The sequence below is a fragment of the Protopterus annectens genome, chromosome 5.part1 (assembly GCF_019279795.1).
Source record: "Protopterus annectens isolate FY-2018-M chromosome 5.part1, PAN1.0, whole genome shotgun sequence".
NCBI lineage: Eukaryota > Metazoa > Chordata > Ceratodontiformes > Protopteridae > Protopterus > Protopterus annectens.
The window spans coordinates 685,953,782-685,973,781 of record NC_056736.1 but is presented as its reverse complement, the minus strand read 5'-3'; the positions used below and the strand labels follow the sequence as shown (position 1 = coordinate 685,973,781).

Below are 20,000 nucleotides of genomic sequence, written 5' to 3'. Positions count from 1 at the left end.
TGACCCATGTTAGAACACTCCTAAGTATCGTCTCTAACTTTCCACTGAAAATTTCATATCAGTATTCTTAAAAGAATATCTGAATTTTTCAACAATCTACTACAAAATGTTTCTGTGAGTTTATCCCACAGAAATAGGATCAGTGTGTGTTGTATACATTATAGCCTGTATACATTCCGCACAAAGACAAAATAATGTTTATATTACAATAAGCTATTTGATCTGTGTCAGTATGTATTGTTGCTTTATGACTCTTCAATACATGAAATTATTTTCACTATATAAAAATATCTTTCAAGTTCGCATACAAAAAAATTCAATTAATCACAGTTTTTTCTTAAGATTTTTTGGTATAGCTTTAAGGCCAGCAGATCTTTGACTTTTCAAAACATTACTTTATACTTTGATGACTGACACACACAGATGACATCACTAAGCTTAAAAAAGGCTTAATACGATGTTCTGATGTATTTGAAATGAATGCAGCAGTTGAATTTTGTTCTTAAAATCCTCAACTTAGTTGCAGTCTATTTTTAAAATAGAGTTACATTCTTTCTTATTTCAAACATTTTCTGCAAGAGATGTAATAAACTACTGTCCCATACATTGGTACTGTCCTTGCTCAACTCTGGGACACTTGCATTCCAAGATTTTGTTAGTGTGTTCCAAGATTTTGTTAGTTTAACAGTTTTGCTTTTTCTTCTGTAATCTTGAGATATCACACGGCAGCGGTCTCACTGTTTACGTGCAATCTTTTTTCTCACAAGTGTAGCTATGAAAGAATTATTATGGACATATTAAAAAGAATTTCAGTAACTTCATTTCACAGAAAGTCATTTGCTAAAACAAGGTGAAAATATGGACCAAACATAATAAGAGAGGTGAACAGACATGTAAGCAAAACTACCGTGCATGTAAGCAATGTCAGAAAATGAACAAGTGATCTCATGCACATGCGTTTCAAAATATAAATTGTACACAATATGAACGAGGTTTAGGACATCTTGGACAGCTTAGCCAGTCCATAACTCTTACTCAAAATACTTGTGTCCTCAAAAGAAAATAAAAATAAAACCAAACAAACTTTTTTAGATTTATTTTACTTACCTCAGAGTGTTACGTACACACTGTGCTTAATATATATTTTTATAGTGGACGGGCCATCTCTGTGGCATACAGGGATAAAGCCCTAAGGACAGCACAGGGGTCCCACATTTGATTATCAGATGAGGGGCCTATAGGAGTTGGCCAGTGAAGAATGGAGTGTGCACCCCTTGCTGACCTGCCCATCCTAAGTAAGAGGATGGTTACTTGGCTCACCACAATGATGGAATCTGACAGCAGCACTAAATGTTACCTAGTGGAGATCGGGCCAGTTGATTCTGCACAGTCATGGTACTCAGCACCGGTAAGGTGAGGAAAATCCCATGCGAGAATGCACACTTCTTCTCAGGAGAATGTAATATTGGGTTTGGCAGAGCCACCAAGGTGGAAGGGGTACTCCAAATGGGGACAAGATAGGTACCTCCCAAGACCAGCAAGCTGGCCTGTTCCCTACCACCTTATTCTTACCAGAGAAAGGACTACCAAACAGGATTCCATGAGGGAACAAATGGGGTATAAGATCTCTCTCTCAGTATGGAAATGCCTGGCTTCCACATCCCTGAAATGAATGAGCCAATTAAGTGTCAGCAGAGAAGCCATTAAGTAAGGTCCTTTGGGGAGCAAAAAAAAAAAAGAAATTTTTTATATATATATATATACATGTATTTTTTTCTGGTAGGTTGTTTTTTGTGTACTGCATCTACATACATAGCTGGCAGGAAATGTTGAAGGTACTAACCAAATACAAAGACTGTGAAAATAGGATAAGAACAACCACTTGCTGTCAGCAAACTTCTCAAAATGGTGGAAATTTGGTGCAGATGCTGCATTTGCATCAAGATACACATAACCTGGGATTCATTAACACCTACACTAAGTGCATACCGTCCAGAGTGAACATACAATACAAGCATAACTCACACCTTCCTCCTCCTAATTTTAGTTTTTCTGTTGATTTTCTTACAGCTGTAAATATTGAGGGGGGTTCATAAAGGTTACCGCAAAGTATATTCTACATTTACACTTAGTGTAATCTTTCTTAGTGACTAGAAAGCACAAAATATGTGGTAGGTATGTTCTTGGATACAGGTCATGTACAGTTGCCGTACACTTAGTGTAGGCATTAATGAATCTTCAAAAATGTATTTACTTAAAAAAAAAACTACAAATATGGACAAATACAGGAAATTAACAATGGTATAACTGTGACTAGATTATTGGATTTTCACTTCATTATTTTCTGACTATCGTAAAGTGTCATTTCTGCTAATAACATTTAACATCACAACTTGCATTTTAAACACATACATACACACACACACACACACACACACACACACACACACACACACACACACACACACACACACACACACACACACACACACACACACACACACACACACACACACACACAATCTATCAACTGATCTATCTCTCTACCTACTTTACTGTAGTATATGTATATGTGTATGAGTACTTTTCATCAGATGATTACATTCTTAATTCAAAGAGTTTTAGGTTATTAATGACTGATCACTGGAATGGCTAGGGATGGGGATTGCTGTGAGTGTAGGAGGCCACTATTCAGAGACTGCAGTAGCGGTATATTAGGTTTTGGTTACTTTGTTTAGGTGTGATTCAATGTTCTATATTATCCCAAAGGTGAAGTAAGCATTAGAATTTATTCGGTTTCATATGTACATTTGCTCCTTCAGTGGGAAGGTATTCATTTATTAAAAAGTCACCCCAATAACCACAACAGTGCTATGCCCAGCACATGAAGTTATTAAATAGTATCCCAAAACCTTAAAATAATGCTTCCCCTCATCATCATCATCTTTCGGCTGTTCCCGTTAGAAGTTGCCACAGCAGATCACCTGTTTCCATTTCTTCCTGTCCTCTGCATCTTGCTCTGTCACACCAACCACACGCATGTCCTCTCTCACCACATCCATAAACCTTGTCTTAGGCCTTCCTCTTTTCCTGTTACCCGGTAGCTTCATCCTTAGCATCTTTTTCCAAATATACTCAGCATCTCTCCTCGGCACATGTCCAAACCAACGTAATCGTGCCTCTCTGGCTTTGTCTCCAAACCTTCCAACCTGGGCTGACCCTCTAATATACTTATTCCTAATCCTGTCCACCCTCATCACACCCAGTGCAAATCTTAACATCTTTAATTCTGCCACATCTAGCTCAAACTCCTGCCTTTTTGTCAATGGCACTGTCTCCAACCCATATAACATAGCTGGTCTCGCTACCCTCTTGTAGACCTATAAGATAGCTGGTCCCACTACCCTCTTGTAGACCTTCCCTTTCACTCTTACAGGTACTCGTCTGTCACAAATCACTCCTGACACTCTTATCCACCCACTCCATCCTGCCTGTACTCTCTTCTTCACCTCTCTTCCACACTCACCGTTACTCTGAACTATTGACCCCAAGTATTTAAACTCATCCACCTTTGCCACCTCTACTCCTTGCATCCTCACCATTCCTCTATCCTCCCTCTCATTTACACACATATATTCTGTCTTATTCCTGCTGACCTTCATTCCTCTTCTCTCTAGAGCATATCTCCATCTCTCCAGGGTCTCCTCCACCTGTTCCCTACTCTCACTACAGATCACAATGTTATCTGCAAACATCATAGTCCACGGTGACTCCTGTCTGATCTCGTCTGTCAACCTGTCCATCACCATTGCAAATAAGAAAGGGCTCAGAGCTGATCCTTGATGTAACCCCACCTCCACCTTAAATGCATCTGTCACTCCCACCGCAGACCTCACCACTGTCACACTACCCTCGTACATATCCTGTACCATGTTGAAAAAGGACCTGTGTCCAGTCGGAATTTCCCAGTAAACAAATGTAAATAAATAAATAAAAAATAGACATAAATTTCTCTTGAGCTTCATTAGTGGGCTTTCTTTCTTTCTTTCTGTCATTGTCTGTGGCATTTGTCCCCACAGTCAGGATGCCTGTTATGTCATCTTCTGCTGATCCTGTCAATATGAGAGGCATGAGGGATGGTGGAGAGAGCCCTTCTGTCATCCATAAGATGAGAGAGTTACTTCCTACTAATGAATGACTGGTAACACTGATGTGAACTTGTTGAAATTATGTTTATTTGTGCATGCTTCTATACACACAGATGTCGCTACAGCATCTCTCCACCCAAAAGGTGACCCTTTTCTGGTAGTTTCATCCCAGTATATACATACTAGGCAACATCCCAGCTGTTGTTACAGCCTATAACCTCTCCCAACACTGAAGATAATGCCCATAGGGCAACTTGATTGTTTACCACCTAGCTGTTGTCTGTGGTACAGTGCACTGTCTGTACCCCAGCCTGTAGCAGCAGCAGCAGCAGTGGCAGAAACAGGCATCTATGCTGCCTGGTTGGTCTTAAAGCTATGCAGTTATTAAATTATCATCTCGCATTCTAGTGGCAGCCTGTCCACAGCATATATACTTATTAAACAGTCCCTCACAATATTCTCATCCACAAAACATGTATATAGGAAACAGTAGCCTTTCCTTATTATAGGTTAGTAGGATGATACAAGGCTATTGGCCCGGAGGCCCTTATAAGCCTAGCCAAGAATTTTGCCCATGTTCCCACAAAGTCAGAACCTGTTTCCCCTGTCCAGCAGGGACACAGTTGGGATCCCAGGGTGTATTTTCTGTTTCCCATCCAGTCATTCAGGTTCTTCTTAAAGAGGGTTAGAGAGGTAATCTGCTTGACATGGAGAGGGAGTCTATTCCATAGATGGGGGAGTCTCTGAGACACAAATCTAGCCCACCAACAAGTTCTATTAATGTTACATACCAGGTTGAGGCCTTACATGTGGGTTGCATGAGTGGAGTTTGACTTACGGATATGCAGCAACTCCATCAAGGTTGGATCTGAGATGGCCTTATATGCCAGATGCAGGTCACCTCTGAGCAATCTGCATGAGACAGAGTAGAGGGACAGGGCTTTTAGCCTATCTTTATAAGACAGGTGTTTGAGACCCTGGATTTTCCTGATCAGGAATCTCTGATGTCTGTCCAGCTGCTGCATGGGATTGGCAAGGTACATGCCAAAGGGGGCACTGCATTCAATAGTGGGTCTGATAAGGGAGGAGTACAGGGATACTATGACCTCCTTGCTCTTGGATGAAATGCCCTTACTTATGAGGTGGGCCATGTAGAAAGCCTTCTGTACAATGGAGGTAACATGGTAGTCAAAAGTTAGGTTGCTATCAACCTGGGTGCCCAAGTCCCTCACGGCTGATTGCATGCTTAGTATGTTATTATTAATGTGATAATTAGTGGGGACTCCATTTTCCCCAAAGGGGATAATGATACATTTCTTGGCATTCAGTTTGAGGCCATGCTTCTGGCACCAGTCATTAGTTTGGGTAAGGACCTCTTGGAGGATGTTCACATCACTAGGGGAATTTAAGACAGCACCCAGCTTGCAGTTATCTGTAAACTTGGTCAGCCACAAACCACTTGTTTTGGCTTGCACCTCAGAAAAGTATATCTCAAACAGTAGAGGCCCCAAGACCAATCCTTGGGTTGCACCACCTATTACAGGTCTACTACTAGAGGTGGCTTGCCCTATTTTGACCGAGTGGTTTATATCAGTGAGCCAGTTAGCTACCCATCTGGTAACATACAGGCTGATGCCTAGCTGAGAGAGTTTATCTAATATGCCCAAGTTGGGAGTAGGGTCAAAGGCTTTGGCTAGGTCAAGGTAGGAGGTGTGCACCATCTTCCCCTCATCCATGGTGTTGGTGACTGTTTCGAAGAAGTCAACCAAGTTTAACAGGCATGATCTCCCTTTGACAAAACCGAACTGTGTGGGGTCAAGCATTTGGAGGTTACCAATGTCCTTATTTATATGGTCCATGATAATGTGTTCCATGGCCTTGCAGATCAGGCTAGTTAGGCTGATGGGTCTATAACTGCCTGGGTCAGTGGATGCTCTACCTTTGTGTAGAGGGATGATAGTGGCTGTCATCCATTTGGCTGGGACAAAGCCGGTGCTCAGGCTTTGGTTGAATAGGGTGTCTAATAGAGCTGAGAGCTCATGCCTGAGTTCATATAGGATACAGCCAGGGATGTTGTTGGGTCTCATGGAGACTGTATTTGTTGCCTTTGAGACGGCATTAAACACCTGCTCCCTGGTGATGAAGGGAGGGGGGGGGGCAGATGCTGGGGATGTCCTGGTTTACTGATGGGGGGGGGGTGAAGTTTTCAGTGAACCTGGCTGGCAGCAGGTTAACTATATGTATGTCATTTGTGTATCTGGTGTTATTGACCACCAGTTTAGAGCAGATTTGGGTGTTACATTTCAGATTGTGGACATATGTGAAGAAGGCCTTGTGACTGATTATGGGACTCCCACCCTCAGCATACGTGGCATATGTGGTCCTACCCTCCCTAGTGCTGCTGACTTATTTATAGCAGTGCCCAGGTATGACTAACTAGAGTGTTATCTCAAATCACTCCTTTTTGTATGGTGCAGGTCTCTGCAAAAAAGGAATTCATCAAACAAACTCCTTAAATAGGTCAATATAGAGGAGTTATGTTGAATATATATGGCAAGGTCCACAACTGTTCCACTACCCTATACTGTGAGCAGGATATGGGTTAATGAAAGCTTTAATGTTATATTGCCTGGGCTATACAGTGCCTGCCGCTAATCCTTCCCACCATAGACTCAAGATATATATATATATACCCCTGTCTCTCAGTTTGAAATCATTCTGCAATATCCTTGCATGGCACAGCTGTAGGACCTGTATGCCAACATTTCAGCATGCCTTTACCTCCCTACACTATGCCAGTTGCCAACACTCCCACTTGTACAGAAGGACATCTTCATACCCACTTCCACTGATGAACTCCAGCATAGTGAGAATGTGCCCAGACCAATGCAGCCTTGTTTTATCCATAAGCAAAATCTCAGGATCATAAAATGCTATTTTGCCCATTTCTCAATGTATAAGTATGTATTTACCTTAAGCAGCAGATTTATGAATCCCAATAAGAATCCTAGCAAATAATTTTTCACAGCTGCCACCTTCCACATGTAAGGAGGATTTAGGAAAGGTAAGTACTTAGTATAATAAATAAAGGTTAACGCTACCTCTTTGCCGTCTTGAAGGAATACGAGTTCTTTGTGTAGGTACTACAAAAAAAAAAAAAAAAGAGAGAGAGAGAGAGAGAGAGAGAGAGAGATGAAATGCCAGTGCATACATTCAGACATTTTAAAAAAGCAACATTTTTACTGCAGCCTCAATAGTGTTATTATAAAATATTAACCTTTAACAACTTTTGGCATTTTTTCTGTGCCTCCTGTAACCTTGGGTTCACTTTCAATTACAGTTGTAGTAACTTTAGAGAACTGTTGTCCTAAAACAGGTGAAACAAAAAAAAATGTTTTAGCATATAATTCACTTTATAAACAAGACAGGCAAAAAGACATAAAAGGCTTGAACTTCCTTTAACTAAATTAATAATCACAAGAAAAAATGTTCTCCTTTTAGTTATGAAATGTATAACATATTACGTGCTACTTATTCTAATAATCACGTTTTTACTTTTTCAACACGACTTTTGCAGAAATGCAATCTATATCAGCACCTTCCCATTCAATGGTAAATATCTTATTTTTTAAAAAATATATGATAAGTAGACTGAATAAATGTTAATAAAATGGGAAATATCCTTAGCAGGACCATGTACATTACAGTTAGCGTCTGTAAATGAACTGTCATTTCTTAACAAAGACAAGGAAGCAAGTTCTATTGCTTTGTACCACTGCAGAAATTGAAGGGGAAACCTGCTGCAGGCAGTGTTCACTTAAACAGCATCCCTTTTCATACAGAAATGCTATGTTATGCAAATGTATCCAAGGAGAGACAAGACAGTAAATAGCTCAGACCAAGGAAAGCGTGCCACAACATTATACCAATTTCTACAATCAAAAATAATGGTACAATATAAGTTCATAGGCTAGCTGTCCTTGGGGGCCATTTTAAGCCTAGCCAGTTTCCCCCAAAGATGAGAATCAAACCTTGTACCTTGTGTTGGTGAGGTAAACACCTTAACCATTATGTCAACCCCCACCCCAAATGGCATACATAAATGGCAACAGAGGAGAGAGGGCCTCTTCCCAGGTAAAAGGTACTTTATTTTTCTCTTCTAGATAGGCAATACCATTAACTTTCAGAAAAACACTGAGAAAAGGTCTTCCAATTCACTTTTCAAAATACACTGCTAGCTGTATTTGTGTCCTGGAATTGTTGTCCCACTACCCAGTTAGAAAGCTTGCTTTTGTTATGTTAGATAAGGCTGTATTGGATGGAGCAGAAGAAATGTCCATTCTTCCATGTTACATAAAACAATGAAGTAACCATCCTCTGCATAGCTGGCATTAAAATAAAGCATAATGTGCCAAGGTACAGGCTGATAACACAATGAAATATGGTACTTATGAATGTCGGACAGCACTAGTAATTGGCTAATATGGGCATTTGCTGTATGGTGGCTACATTCATGAAGCAGATTTTTTTCATTCTGCTGCCATCTTGCATTGATTTTCCCTGTGATAGACAGGTAAAACTAAGGTTATTTTATCTCCACAGCTAATATAAATCATTTTTATTGGGGGGATGATTAAAATTTGACTTAGACATGTATGAAATCTTTATTTGTAAGTTACATTAGGCCCATACTAGAGTACGGATTAACAATGTCCATCCATAGGTTCATAGGTGTATTGCAGGCTAATGGCCACTATGGCCCTTATCAGCCTAAATATGCTTCCCAAATGTGACCCTCAAATTTTTATTTATATTGGGGGTGATTTATTAACTGATTCTGTCCATCACAGACAGAGGCACCAGATCAGGGGTGAATTTTCGATTGCCCATCCAGTGGCCCAAGCTGCACTTAAATGGGGACAGGGAGAACCTGCACATAAATGGGGACAGAGCTGAAATTTGAGTCAAAATCAGGGACAAACCTGGAAATCAGGGACAGTTAGAAACAATCAGAAGTTATATGTGCACAAGCAAGCTGCATCCTTCTTTAATAGAACGCCAGTAAAAAATGTGATTTGAGCCTTTAGCGGATGCCTTTTTATAAATGCATGTAGGCATAAAAATCAGGTAGGATGAATCCAAAAATAAAACATGATTCGCTGTTGTACCTGTAACAGTCCTTTAGCTTGACACTCCTGGAAATTACTGGAAATGCTTACTGTTTTTCACGGTAAAGCTAAGCTCCAGTATAAATATATTTCTTTTATAGAAATAATGACCATAATTTACGTAAGGCTATCTTTTCTGCTGGGTAAGTAGCTCTGCTGAATTGCCATTGCCTCTTGGATTCAGGTTTTGATTTAGATGGATTATTAGCAAAGTCCTCGCAACTTTTAAATAAACAAAAATCTGGAACAAAATATGCCCCTCAAGGCTTAAGCTACATAAGAATCTGATGTTGTTTTTTGCAGTAATTCAAAATCTTGATTAATAACATCACATATTTATTTTTTAATGAAACATATCAGGCTAGCAAGGATTGCGAAAAATGTGGGACTAGTGCAGGACTGCCAAACTCAGCTACAACAGACATGATATGACTGAAGGAGACAAGTAGGAAACACAACTACACAACAAGAAGTGTGCAAAAACACAGTTTTACACAGCATGTTAAAAACTGTAGCATCCAAACAACAGAAGCAGTATATGGAAAGCCCTTCAAACACTGAATTATAGGAGGACACATTTCTGTGTGCTGTCTTCCAAGGTGTACCTACTCTAAGGTTACATGTGACTAATATTTGGTTTAAGCAAATAAAAAAAATCCACCTCTAAAGCAAATGCCAGGCTTATCTAACATCTTTGCCTTCTATCAAAACTGATTGGGCAACCAAAATTCAATGCAGTGTCTCCATTTAGGCATTCCTCAGCAGGAGTGCAGAAACACTGACATTTACTTGTGACATTGCCTAGAGATGGAAATGAGGAGAGACCCCAGAAGTTATGAAGTATTCTCTCCTTTGAGAAGACAGTACCAGCAGCAAGAGGTACAACTGGATCAATTTCTGTAGATAGTCGTTTAGTAAGAACACTTCTAAAATGGCAAGATCGTAGGAATAGCCGTATAGTTGGAAAATGGAAAGATGCATATTTTGGAGTATCAGTACAAATGTATCTTTAGCCTGCTGCATGGAAAGTGGGAACAAAAAGGATCCCCATTTTTAAAAAGGATGCCACAAGGGCATGTTCCAGTTCTGTAGGGATCATGGTCCTTACTATATGTAGAAAAAGCTATGATAGCTTGGCATAATGGTTAAGGTGTTTACCTTACAAACATATGGCATGGGATTTGATTCTCACATGGGATAATTGGCAATGCTTAAAATGGTCCAGAAGAGAAGTTAGTTTAGTACTCACCTGTGTACACCTGTGCACCTATGTTAGTATTCTCCCTGTATCCACATTAGTTTTATATCCACGTAGCTAAATGGGTAGAGTTACAGCCTCATGTGCAGTAAGTCCAGGGTTAAAATACATCAAAAGGAAAATGAGCATTAATTTTCCCTGGGTGTATCCTACATGAACTCAGACATGAGCTCTCAGCTCCATTAGGCACCCTATTCAACCAAAGCCTGAGCACCAGCTTTGTCCCAGCCAAATGGAGGACAGCCCCTGTCATCCCGCTACACAAAGGTGGATCATCCACTGACTCAGGCAATTATAGGTCCATCAGCCTAACTAGCCTGATCTGCAAGGCCATGTAACACATTATCATGGACCTTATAAACAAGGACATTGGCAAGCTCCAAACACTTGACCCCACACAGTTTGGTTTTGTCAAAGGGAGATGATGCCTGTTAAACTTGATTGACATCTTTGAAACAGTCACCAAAGCCACGGATGAGGGGAAGAAGTCCTAAGTTGGAAATGCTATGCCTAACTTGACCTAGCCAAAGCTTTCAACACTATTCCCCACTCAGGCATAATAGATAAACTCTCCCAGCTAGGCATCAACCTGTATGTTACCAGATGGGTAGCTAACTGACTCACTGATAGAACCCACTCAGTCAAAACAGAGGAAGCCACCTCTAGTAGTAGACCCATAATGAACAGTGTACCCCAAGGATCAGTCTTGGGGCCTCTACTGTTTGGGATATACTTTTCTGAGGTGCAAGCCAAAACCAGTGGTCTATGGCTGACCAGGTTTGCAGATGATTGCAAGCTGAGTGCTGTCTTAAATTCCACTAGTGATGTGAACATCCTCCAAGAGGGCCTTACCCAAACTAATGACTGGTGCCAGAAGCATGGCCTCGGACTGAATGCCAAGAAATGCATCATTATCCCCTTTGGGGAAAATGGGATCCCCACTAATTATCAAATTAATAACAATGTACTAAGCACACAATTAGTAGTGAGGGACTTGGGCACCCAGGTTGATAGCAACCTGACTTTTGACCACCATGTTGCGTCTGTTGTACAGAAAGCTTTCTAAATGGTCCACCTTATAAATAAGGATATTTCATCCCGGAACAAGGAAGTCATAACATCCCTGTACTCCTCCCTTATCAGGCCCATTATCTAATACAATGCCCCCTTCAGCATGTACCTTGCCAAGCACATGCAGCAGCTGGAAAGACCACAGAGTTCCTGACCAGGAAAATCCAGGGTCTCAAACACCTATCCTATACTGCTAGGCTAAAACCCTGTCCCTCTACTCAATCTCAAACAGACTGCTCAGAGGTGACCTGTGTATGGCATACAAGGCCATCTCAGACCCAGCCTTGACGGAGTTGCTGCATATCTGTAAATCAAACAATGCTCGCGCAACCTGCATGTGAGGCCTCAACCTGATCTGTAACATTAATAGAACTTGTTGGCAGGATAGATTTGTGTCCCAAAGCTTCCCCCATCTGTGGAATAGACTCCCTCTCCATGTCAAGCAGAGTACCTCTCTAGCCCACTTTGAAACTTTGAAAGGAACCTGGATGACTGGATGGGAAACAGAAAATACACCCCTGTGATCCCACCTGTGTCCCTGCTGGACATGGGAAATAGGAGCTGACTTTGTGGGAACATGGCCAAAATTCTTGGCTAGGCTTATTAGGGGCTCCGTACCAATATCCTAGTATCATCCTATGAACCTATGCCAGGATGTTTGAAAGAAGAAGAGTTTACCAGATATCTGAGCTTTGGTTAGCAGACATGCAATGTGGATTTCATCCTTACTGAAATACTTGCATGAATATTGGAGAGTGATGTCAGTTTGCCGATATTTTCCACATCCATTTTGTTGACCCACAAGAGTAAGCACTCTGGAATATATATACAAGGTGCTACAATAGTATCCAGGCTGTTGCAAGTGCCATTTGGTTAAGTATTTGTACAGCTAAATGTGTATCCTTGTTTGTGTCATTACTTACTGAAAACCTGCACAGGACTCTGTCAGTGGTGTGCCTTGTATCTGGAAATAACTTTCACTGATTGGATATCAAGTCATAACTGTAGTTTAAGGAATATCTAGTCTGAAGATATGAAGGACACATTTTTGTTGTATTGAAAGCATACTGTTTTCCATGATCTCTAGTGTGCAGTGTAGTAGGTCCTTGTTCTGTATGGAGTAGGTGGGATAGAAATCAGCATTTCCAACTCAGGACTTCTAAATGGTTCTATTCCCTCCCTCAAAAAAAGTGTACATCTCCCTGAAGGGAGGGAGTAGCTACATTAAGTGGGTGAGATTAAGTACCTTGGAATCTTGTTAAAGACAGCTGGTAGAGAGGTTAAAAGATTGACCATCACTGGTAATAGTACAGTATGTACTATATCAGACTATGGGGGGCTTATTAATTGGTTGGCCTCCAAAGGGTATGCCAAGGCTAAGATTCTGGGAACCAAGCACAATATTGATAAGAAGCCTATGAAAAGTATATTACAACATGAGGAAAAGACCTCTACATCCAATAATGTTAATCTTAGATTTATTTTGGAAAACACCACAAATACATTTAAAATTAAAGAAATCGTTAATAAGCATTGGCCTCTGTAATACTAGAACATCGTCCACTCAGGTATTGTGAGGGTAAAAATTTAGCTGAACATTTTCTTTAAAAAAGGCAAGTTAAATATTGATACAATTTTTGAGTGAGCCTTTGGTTGTTCTCCCTGTGGACAATGTATTCAATGCAAAACATATTTTTCAATGTATGGAGTTCGCTACAGAAAATGCAAATAAATTGTTTGAAATTAGGCATCTCATTTCTTGTACCATTAGATGACAATATAAATAACGGTGTTTTGATTTGGTTTGGTTGACTATGGACAGAGACCTAGTATGTTGAACAATAGAATACGTTTATACTTTGGTGATTTGAGATGTAAAGGAGATAAAAGTGCCTTATATGAAAATTCAAAAACATCTAGGAGTGATTTTTAGATTTATAGTATTTTTAAGGTAAACAGAGAACATTAAAAGTGGAATAATTCCACCATAACCTTTATAAGACAGAGAGAGAAGAGATGGTTTATTAATACTGCTGTCCAATTTAAACTAGGCCGTAATGATATTTAAAAATATATATATTTTTAGTGCATGTAAAAGTGTTTATGATATGATATATCTGTTGGCCTGAATATTTTTGCTAGTTGGGTATTCAAAAAATGTGTGAATTGTGTCATTGATTTAGCTCACATTTTTGCATGTAGAATTTTATGACTGGTGGAAGGGATCACTTGATATAGAGAGTCAGTATTTGAATGTATGAAGATGAATCTTTTGAGGAAGACGACTTTCCTTTTTAAACCTGGATGGTGAACTTTCTGGGGTAGTGCACTGATCTCCATGGACCTTTTTCAGCCTCAGCCCAGGACGGTGTTTGGTTAAGTGACTTGCCCAGAGTCAAATAGCTAAGAAATGGAGGCTGAGGGAAGCAAACCTTGCACAACAGACTACAGGAAACAGCTTGGTAACAGCTCCTTAATACTTTAAGCCAACTGCCATACAAAATTGTATATATAATATACAGTAGAGAGTCAATTATCCGAACATCGATTATCAGAAAAGTCAATTATCCAAATCTTCCAAATTTTCCAGGTAGGAAAAACCATAAAGTCTGAATATATAAATATTATACATATTCGCTTCTGTGTGTTTTTTACCTTGTAGCCTGCTCATGTGTGAATAATATTCAGTATTGTCCAATGGAATCGCTGAATGGTTGAAAAGTGTATTCCCAGTGTGCAGAAATAACAAGATTTTAGAAGTTTTTTATCCAGTTTAATTATATGTTTGATTATCCGAACAGTTTAATTATCCGAACTACCCTAGGTCCCAATTAGTTCAGACCATTGACAAAAGATTAATCTCACCAGATCAAAATTCAAAATGCCAAAAAAAAAAAAAAAAAAAATCCTGGTCTTTTGAAGTACCCCTTCACAAACCCTGCTACTTATATATACCAACTCCAAGACTGCAATCCAATCAGGGAAAAGGAAAATTCCAAATCAATGCTGTACCCTGATCTCACATAAAGTAACGCTGACACACTGCAATCATCTGACTATTCCATCACTTGTGCCAGTATTCAAAATGTCGACTATATATCTATATCTATATCTATATATATATATATATATATATATATATATATATATATATATATATATATATACACATATATTTATATACTTATATACGTTACAGTTAAATGGTCAGAAGCTAAGTGGTTGAAGGGAAGAAAGTTGGGGCACAAGCTATCTAGTATTCACTTGAGCACAAGATGCGGGTATGTTCTTGTGCGAGATTATGGTACAGTCAGTGTGGGGAATTTGTCCTTTCCCCACAGCAATGCAATTCTACAATGGGTACATTTTAGTAACAGGAGAGCATGAGGGGCACAGCACCGCCATGCGGAGGGTGCAGAGTAGCTTGACCCCTGCAAAAACTCTTGTTCAGTGTTATTTGTTTGTTGAATGGTTACTTTTTTAGTTAGGTATGTTTTCATTACTTTTTTGATAAGTGTATGTTAGTCCAGTTTTTGTTCAATTAAATGACTTAAACATATATATATATATATATATATATATATATATATATATATATATAGGTCTACTTTTAACTGTTCAAGCCCAATTATGCAAAAGTGCACTTTTGCGACTACCAGTTCAACGAACCGGTAATATTAAAAAAAAAAAAATCTGTGCTTCCCCCACACCCTCGCTACTTTATATAAACTAACTCTGAGATCATACTACAGTGGAGAAACAGGTATATTCCCTTATCCCCACCATACAGTGATGTGGTGCTGCAGTGTTTTTTATTTTTTTAATATTACCGGTTCATTGAACCGGTAGTGACAGAAGTACACTTTCATTTAAATGCACTTTCGTGTAAATGGGTTCATACTTTTTCTTTTCAAAAGGATGAGCTTTTGATAAGAAAAAGTAGACCCATATATATATATATATATATATATATATATATATATATATATATATATGTTGTCTTTCGGCTTTTCCCGGTTAGGGGTCGCCACAGCGGAACTCTGGTCCGCTAATGATTGGCAGTACATTTTCACGGTGCCGAGTTGCCAGCTCAACACCCAACCTTCAACAAAGGCCTGCCCATTCACGCATGTCTTTCAGAACACCACTCGACCCACGGGGAGGACATGCAGACTCCACACAGAAGGCACTAGCTGAAAATCGAACGGGAGAACCTCTTGCTGTGAGGCAACAACGCTACCGCTGCACCACCGCAGATGTCTATATATATATATATATATATATATATATATATATATATATATATATATGTGTGTGTGTGTGTGTGTGTACTTAAATACAACGAAACACCCAAATTCTACAACAATGATTTTTGCAGGGGGTAACCCACCCTGCAACCCCAACATTCTCCACTAATTATATATACTACCTCCAAGATCACACAATTCCTGAGGAAGGAGCATATTCCCCAACCCCATGGCTTGTCCGTCTCACTCATCTGTCAACCGTCTGTTTTGTCAATCTAAGCCATACTTGGCTAAAGCAAGTGGAACCATTTATATGTACATGAACATCGACCATGAAAAATACTGAATTGTAAAATCACAAATGCCAACTGCACACGTTTCTGAGCAGACAAAATTTCAACATTATCTACATTGAGAAAAGGAACAAAATGCCTATCCACATAAAAATACAAAGTAAGTGTTTTAGGCAAGTGGGCCTACCCACCCTTCCATCTCCCAGATCCCCCAAACTGAAATATATTAAATCCTCAGCCATGAAGTCTTGAAGAACAGGAAACAGTCAGCCAACATAAAAGCATTAATGGTACTTATTCAAACACTTTACCAGTAGTGCAATCCATTAAATACCAACAACAAAATCAAATAACAGTACATCCACCCCCAATACACACACATATGCACACAAACCTTTAAAAGCACCACCAACAATACACAACTGTATACGTACAACAAATAACCACATCACATACAGCACAATGTAAAGTGAAAACTCACAAAGTTTGACATTTACTTCTCTTCAAAAAGCATTCAGTAATTGTGCCATTCAGCAGACACACACACACACACACACACACACACACACACATACACACAGACACAGACACACACACACACATGAATCACATAAATATAAACACACACACATACACACACACACACACACACACACACACACACACTCATAAATATAAACACACACACACACACACTCATAAATATAAACACACACACACACTCAGACACACACACATACACACACACACACACACACACATAAATATAAACACACACACACAGACACACACACATACACACACACACACACACACACACACACACACACACACACACACACACACATGAATCACATAAATATAAACACACACACACACATAAATATAAACACACACACACATACACACACACACACACACACACACACACACACACACACACACACACACACACACACACACACACACACACACACACATATCCTTTAATATACATACACATACAATCATGTATATTTGAGAGTGTAGTGTTTATGATAATCCCATAATGTGACGTGTGTGTGTTTGTGCCTATTGATATAAATTGTTACATATACTTGTATGACATCACTTGAATGATTACATTTCCTTATATCTGCAGTTGCAATGTATTTAATAGCTGAAGTAAATATTCTGGGTAATTTATACAATGTTAAAAACATGAAAATTGTATCTCTCAAGATTGAAATATTGTTAGTTAACACAGATATAAGTTTGGATGTCCCACCACCTTTTGAAAAAAAAAAAAAAAAAAAAAAAAAAAAAGGTCAAATTTCAACAATATCCTCTGAGGTGCAATTACTATTCATTGCATTGAATTTCAGACTGAATTATCTGTTAACATTGAATCAAATGCTTAAATTCATTCCAATCCATATTCCTTGATAATGCTACTCTCCATTTCAAGAAAGTGCAGTGAAGTCAAATCTGGTAAAACATTAATTGCACCGCCACCTTTCAGTTATGTAGCATTTTGAGAATTGATATACATTCTATGCAGCTCTAAAAAAACTGTTTATTCCATCTTGAAAAAGAGACTGGTCCATTTGCATCCACATCTTCATATTAGAATAAAGTTTATGGCTTGTATATTATAGACATAAGATTTAATGTCTCATTTATGAAAATATCAGTAATCAAAATGCTGTGGAATTTGTTTTTACTGCTTTCAGAAGTTTTAGTTTTAAGTCCCAACACCAGTGGTTAGATTTTTACAAATCCACTAACCTCCCCGCAGAAGTTGTTTGAGTTCATCTTCATTAAGTACATCACCACCGATCGTCTTGCTAATTACCGTGAAGTCTGACAGGATACACATCAATTACATCATTTTTTTCACAGTCAGCTACAAATCAGATGTAACTATTTTGCATTTATAATGTGGTCTACATGATAAAAACCTTAAATTAAAGTGGAATGTTCTTTACCTGTATCTTATTGACTGTACCCATAGCATGCATAATGTTTAATTTTAGGAATTTTGGGTAGAAGAACCATCAGTTACAAACTGTAAACTGAGATGCTATGAATTCTATTTTCAGTAATCAGAATACTGATTGAACTATAATGATGACCAGGTATCATCTCCGTTGTCCGTTCAATTAATACAACATTTCAGCTGAACAATACTGCTCTGCATTCTGATTGGACAACATCATTAATGTTATTATGACATGGTCATCTTAAAGTAAATAAGATAACCAGGTATAATATCTCTGCTGCTATATTATTTATCAGAAGAAAAATAAAGCAATATTTCACAAATTAGCTTTAATTCATATAATAAATACGGCAACATGCTGATATATCTACAGCAATATCTATATATATCTTTATCTCCAGAGATACATAGAGATATAGATATAGATAGAAATAAGTAGACACACTACTTCTTCATAAACATACCAACCTTTATTCTGCAGTTCACTGATGTATTAACATGCACACCACAGCCAGGATGCTATTATAACCACTTTGTGTCACTTGGTGTAAGAACACTAGTTTGCCCTGTGTATTGTTAATAACATCATTATTTGTTTAGTTACATTCACAAGAATAATCCATTTTAAAGTTATTCCCCATGCAATTATAGCTCTCCTGTATAGCAACAGAGTTTATACCATGAAAAGTTAAAAAAAACTTTCAGAAACATTGGGCACCATATCTGCAAACTGAGTAATTCTGTAGTAGTATCTATCATTTTTTTAAATGTTTAATTACTATTACTAAACATTTTCACACTCTACTAGTGTATATGTCTTTCGTTAACTGTTTTCTCAGTACTGGTTATCAACTAACCTTTGGCAATCAGTTTATTTAGTGCCTCTTCATCTTCAATTTGTTCCCCTCCACTTTGGGAAGTTATTTGAGTAAACTTGAGCTGAGGCTCTGTAAAACAAAAACATGTTCACATTATTCAACGTATGGCAGTTACGCTAGGACATGCCTGAAGCATTCGACCTATGTCAGTTATGCTTGGACATGCCTGAAGCATTCGACCTATGTCAGTTACGCTAGGACATGCCTGAAGCATTCGACCTATGTCGGTTAAGCTAGGACATGCCTGAAGCATTCGACCTATGTCAGTTACGCTAGGACATGCCTGAAGCATTCGACCTATGTCGGTTACGCTAGGGCATGCTTGAAAAAATCACTCTTTAGTTATTCTGACATTCAAGCTCACCTTGTCTAGTAAAACATAAAATTGATAAATTAGTTAAAGCATGAAGTACTATGAACAGCACACCTAAAATATGCACATCATAAGTTCTTTTGTTTGTCATGTTCTCACCAGTTACATTAGTAAATGGTCACATTGCATTGTCATTTAGTCCTGTCTATAGATATCTACAGCATGTATTCCATCTTTACGTAGGGCTGTACAGATGTGCTCAAGTGATGTTATTTTTGGAACTATTGCACAATTTCATAATTATTTTCCTTTTATTATAACCACACCACACAATGCAATCACTCTCAGCTTCACACAAGCAATTTTTCTTCTTTTTTAGCCTGTTGGTCAGGAAGATTGACATAAAGAGATGGTATTTCTCTTCCCCTCAGTCCTCTCCTCTTGACTGATGGAGTTGCCCCCTGAATCAGGGCTGCCAGCTTGGGATTACAGCTGGTGGACCAGTCATCCATCAAGGGGCAGGAGAAAAAATTGAGGCATATTAACTTTGTTATCCGATCACAAATGTACAGATTTTGTACATGCCCTAATACTTTCCGAGGGGAGGGGAATACAATGATATATGCACACACCTATGGGCACT

The 20,000-nt window shown here is 38.8% G+C and overlaps 1 protein-coding gene across 7 annotated transcripts in view; it reads right to left on the bottom strand.

The window, feature by feature from the left end:
* The window catches only part of POSTN (periostin), a 218,761-nt gene that overhangs the window by 379 nt on the left and 198,382 nt on the right, over window positions 1-20,000 (bottom strand). For 4 of the 7 annotated variants that reach the window (XM_044073314.1, XM_044073317.1, XM_044073315.1 and 1 more), the window contains 5 exons: window positions 19,024-19,113; window positions 17,953-18,027; window positions 7,426-7,515; window positions 7,250-7,291; window positions 1-772 (listed from right to left, as the gene is read on the bottom strand). The exon at window positions 1-772 is cut by the window's left edge and continues 379 nt beyond it. In XM_044073314.1, the coding sequence (XP_043929249.1) occupies window positions 735-772; window positions 7,250-7,291; window positions 7,426-7,515; window positions 17,953-18,027; window positions 19,024-19,113 (335 nt within the window). In that variant the 3' untranslated portion in view covers window positions 1-734. The remainder of the gene's footprint in view (window positions 773-7,249; window positions 7,292-7,425; window positions 7,516-17,952; window positions 18,028-19,023; window positions 19,114-20,000) is intronic. The other 3 variants (XM_044073316.1, XM_044073319.1, XM_044073321.1) reach the window with 1 other exon arrangement.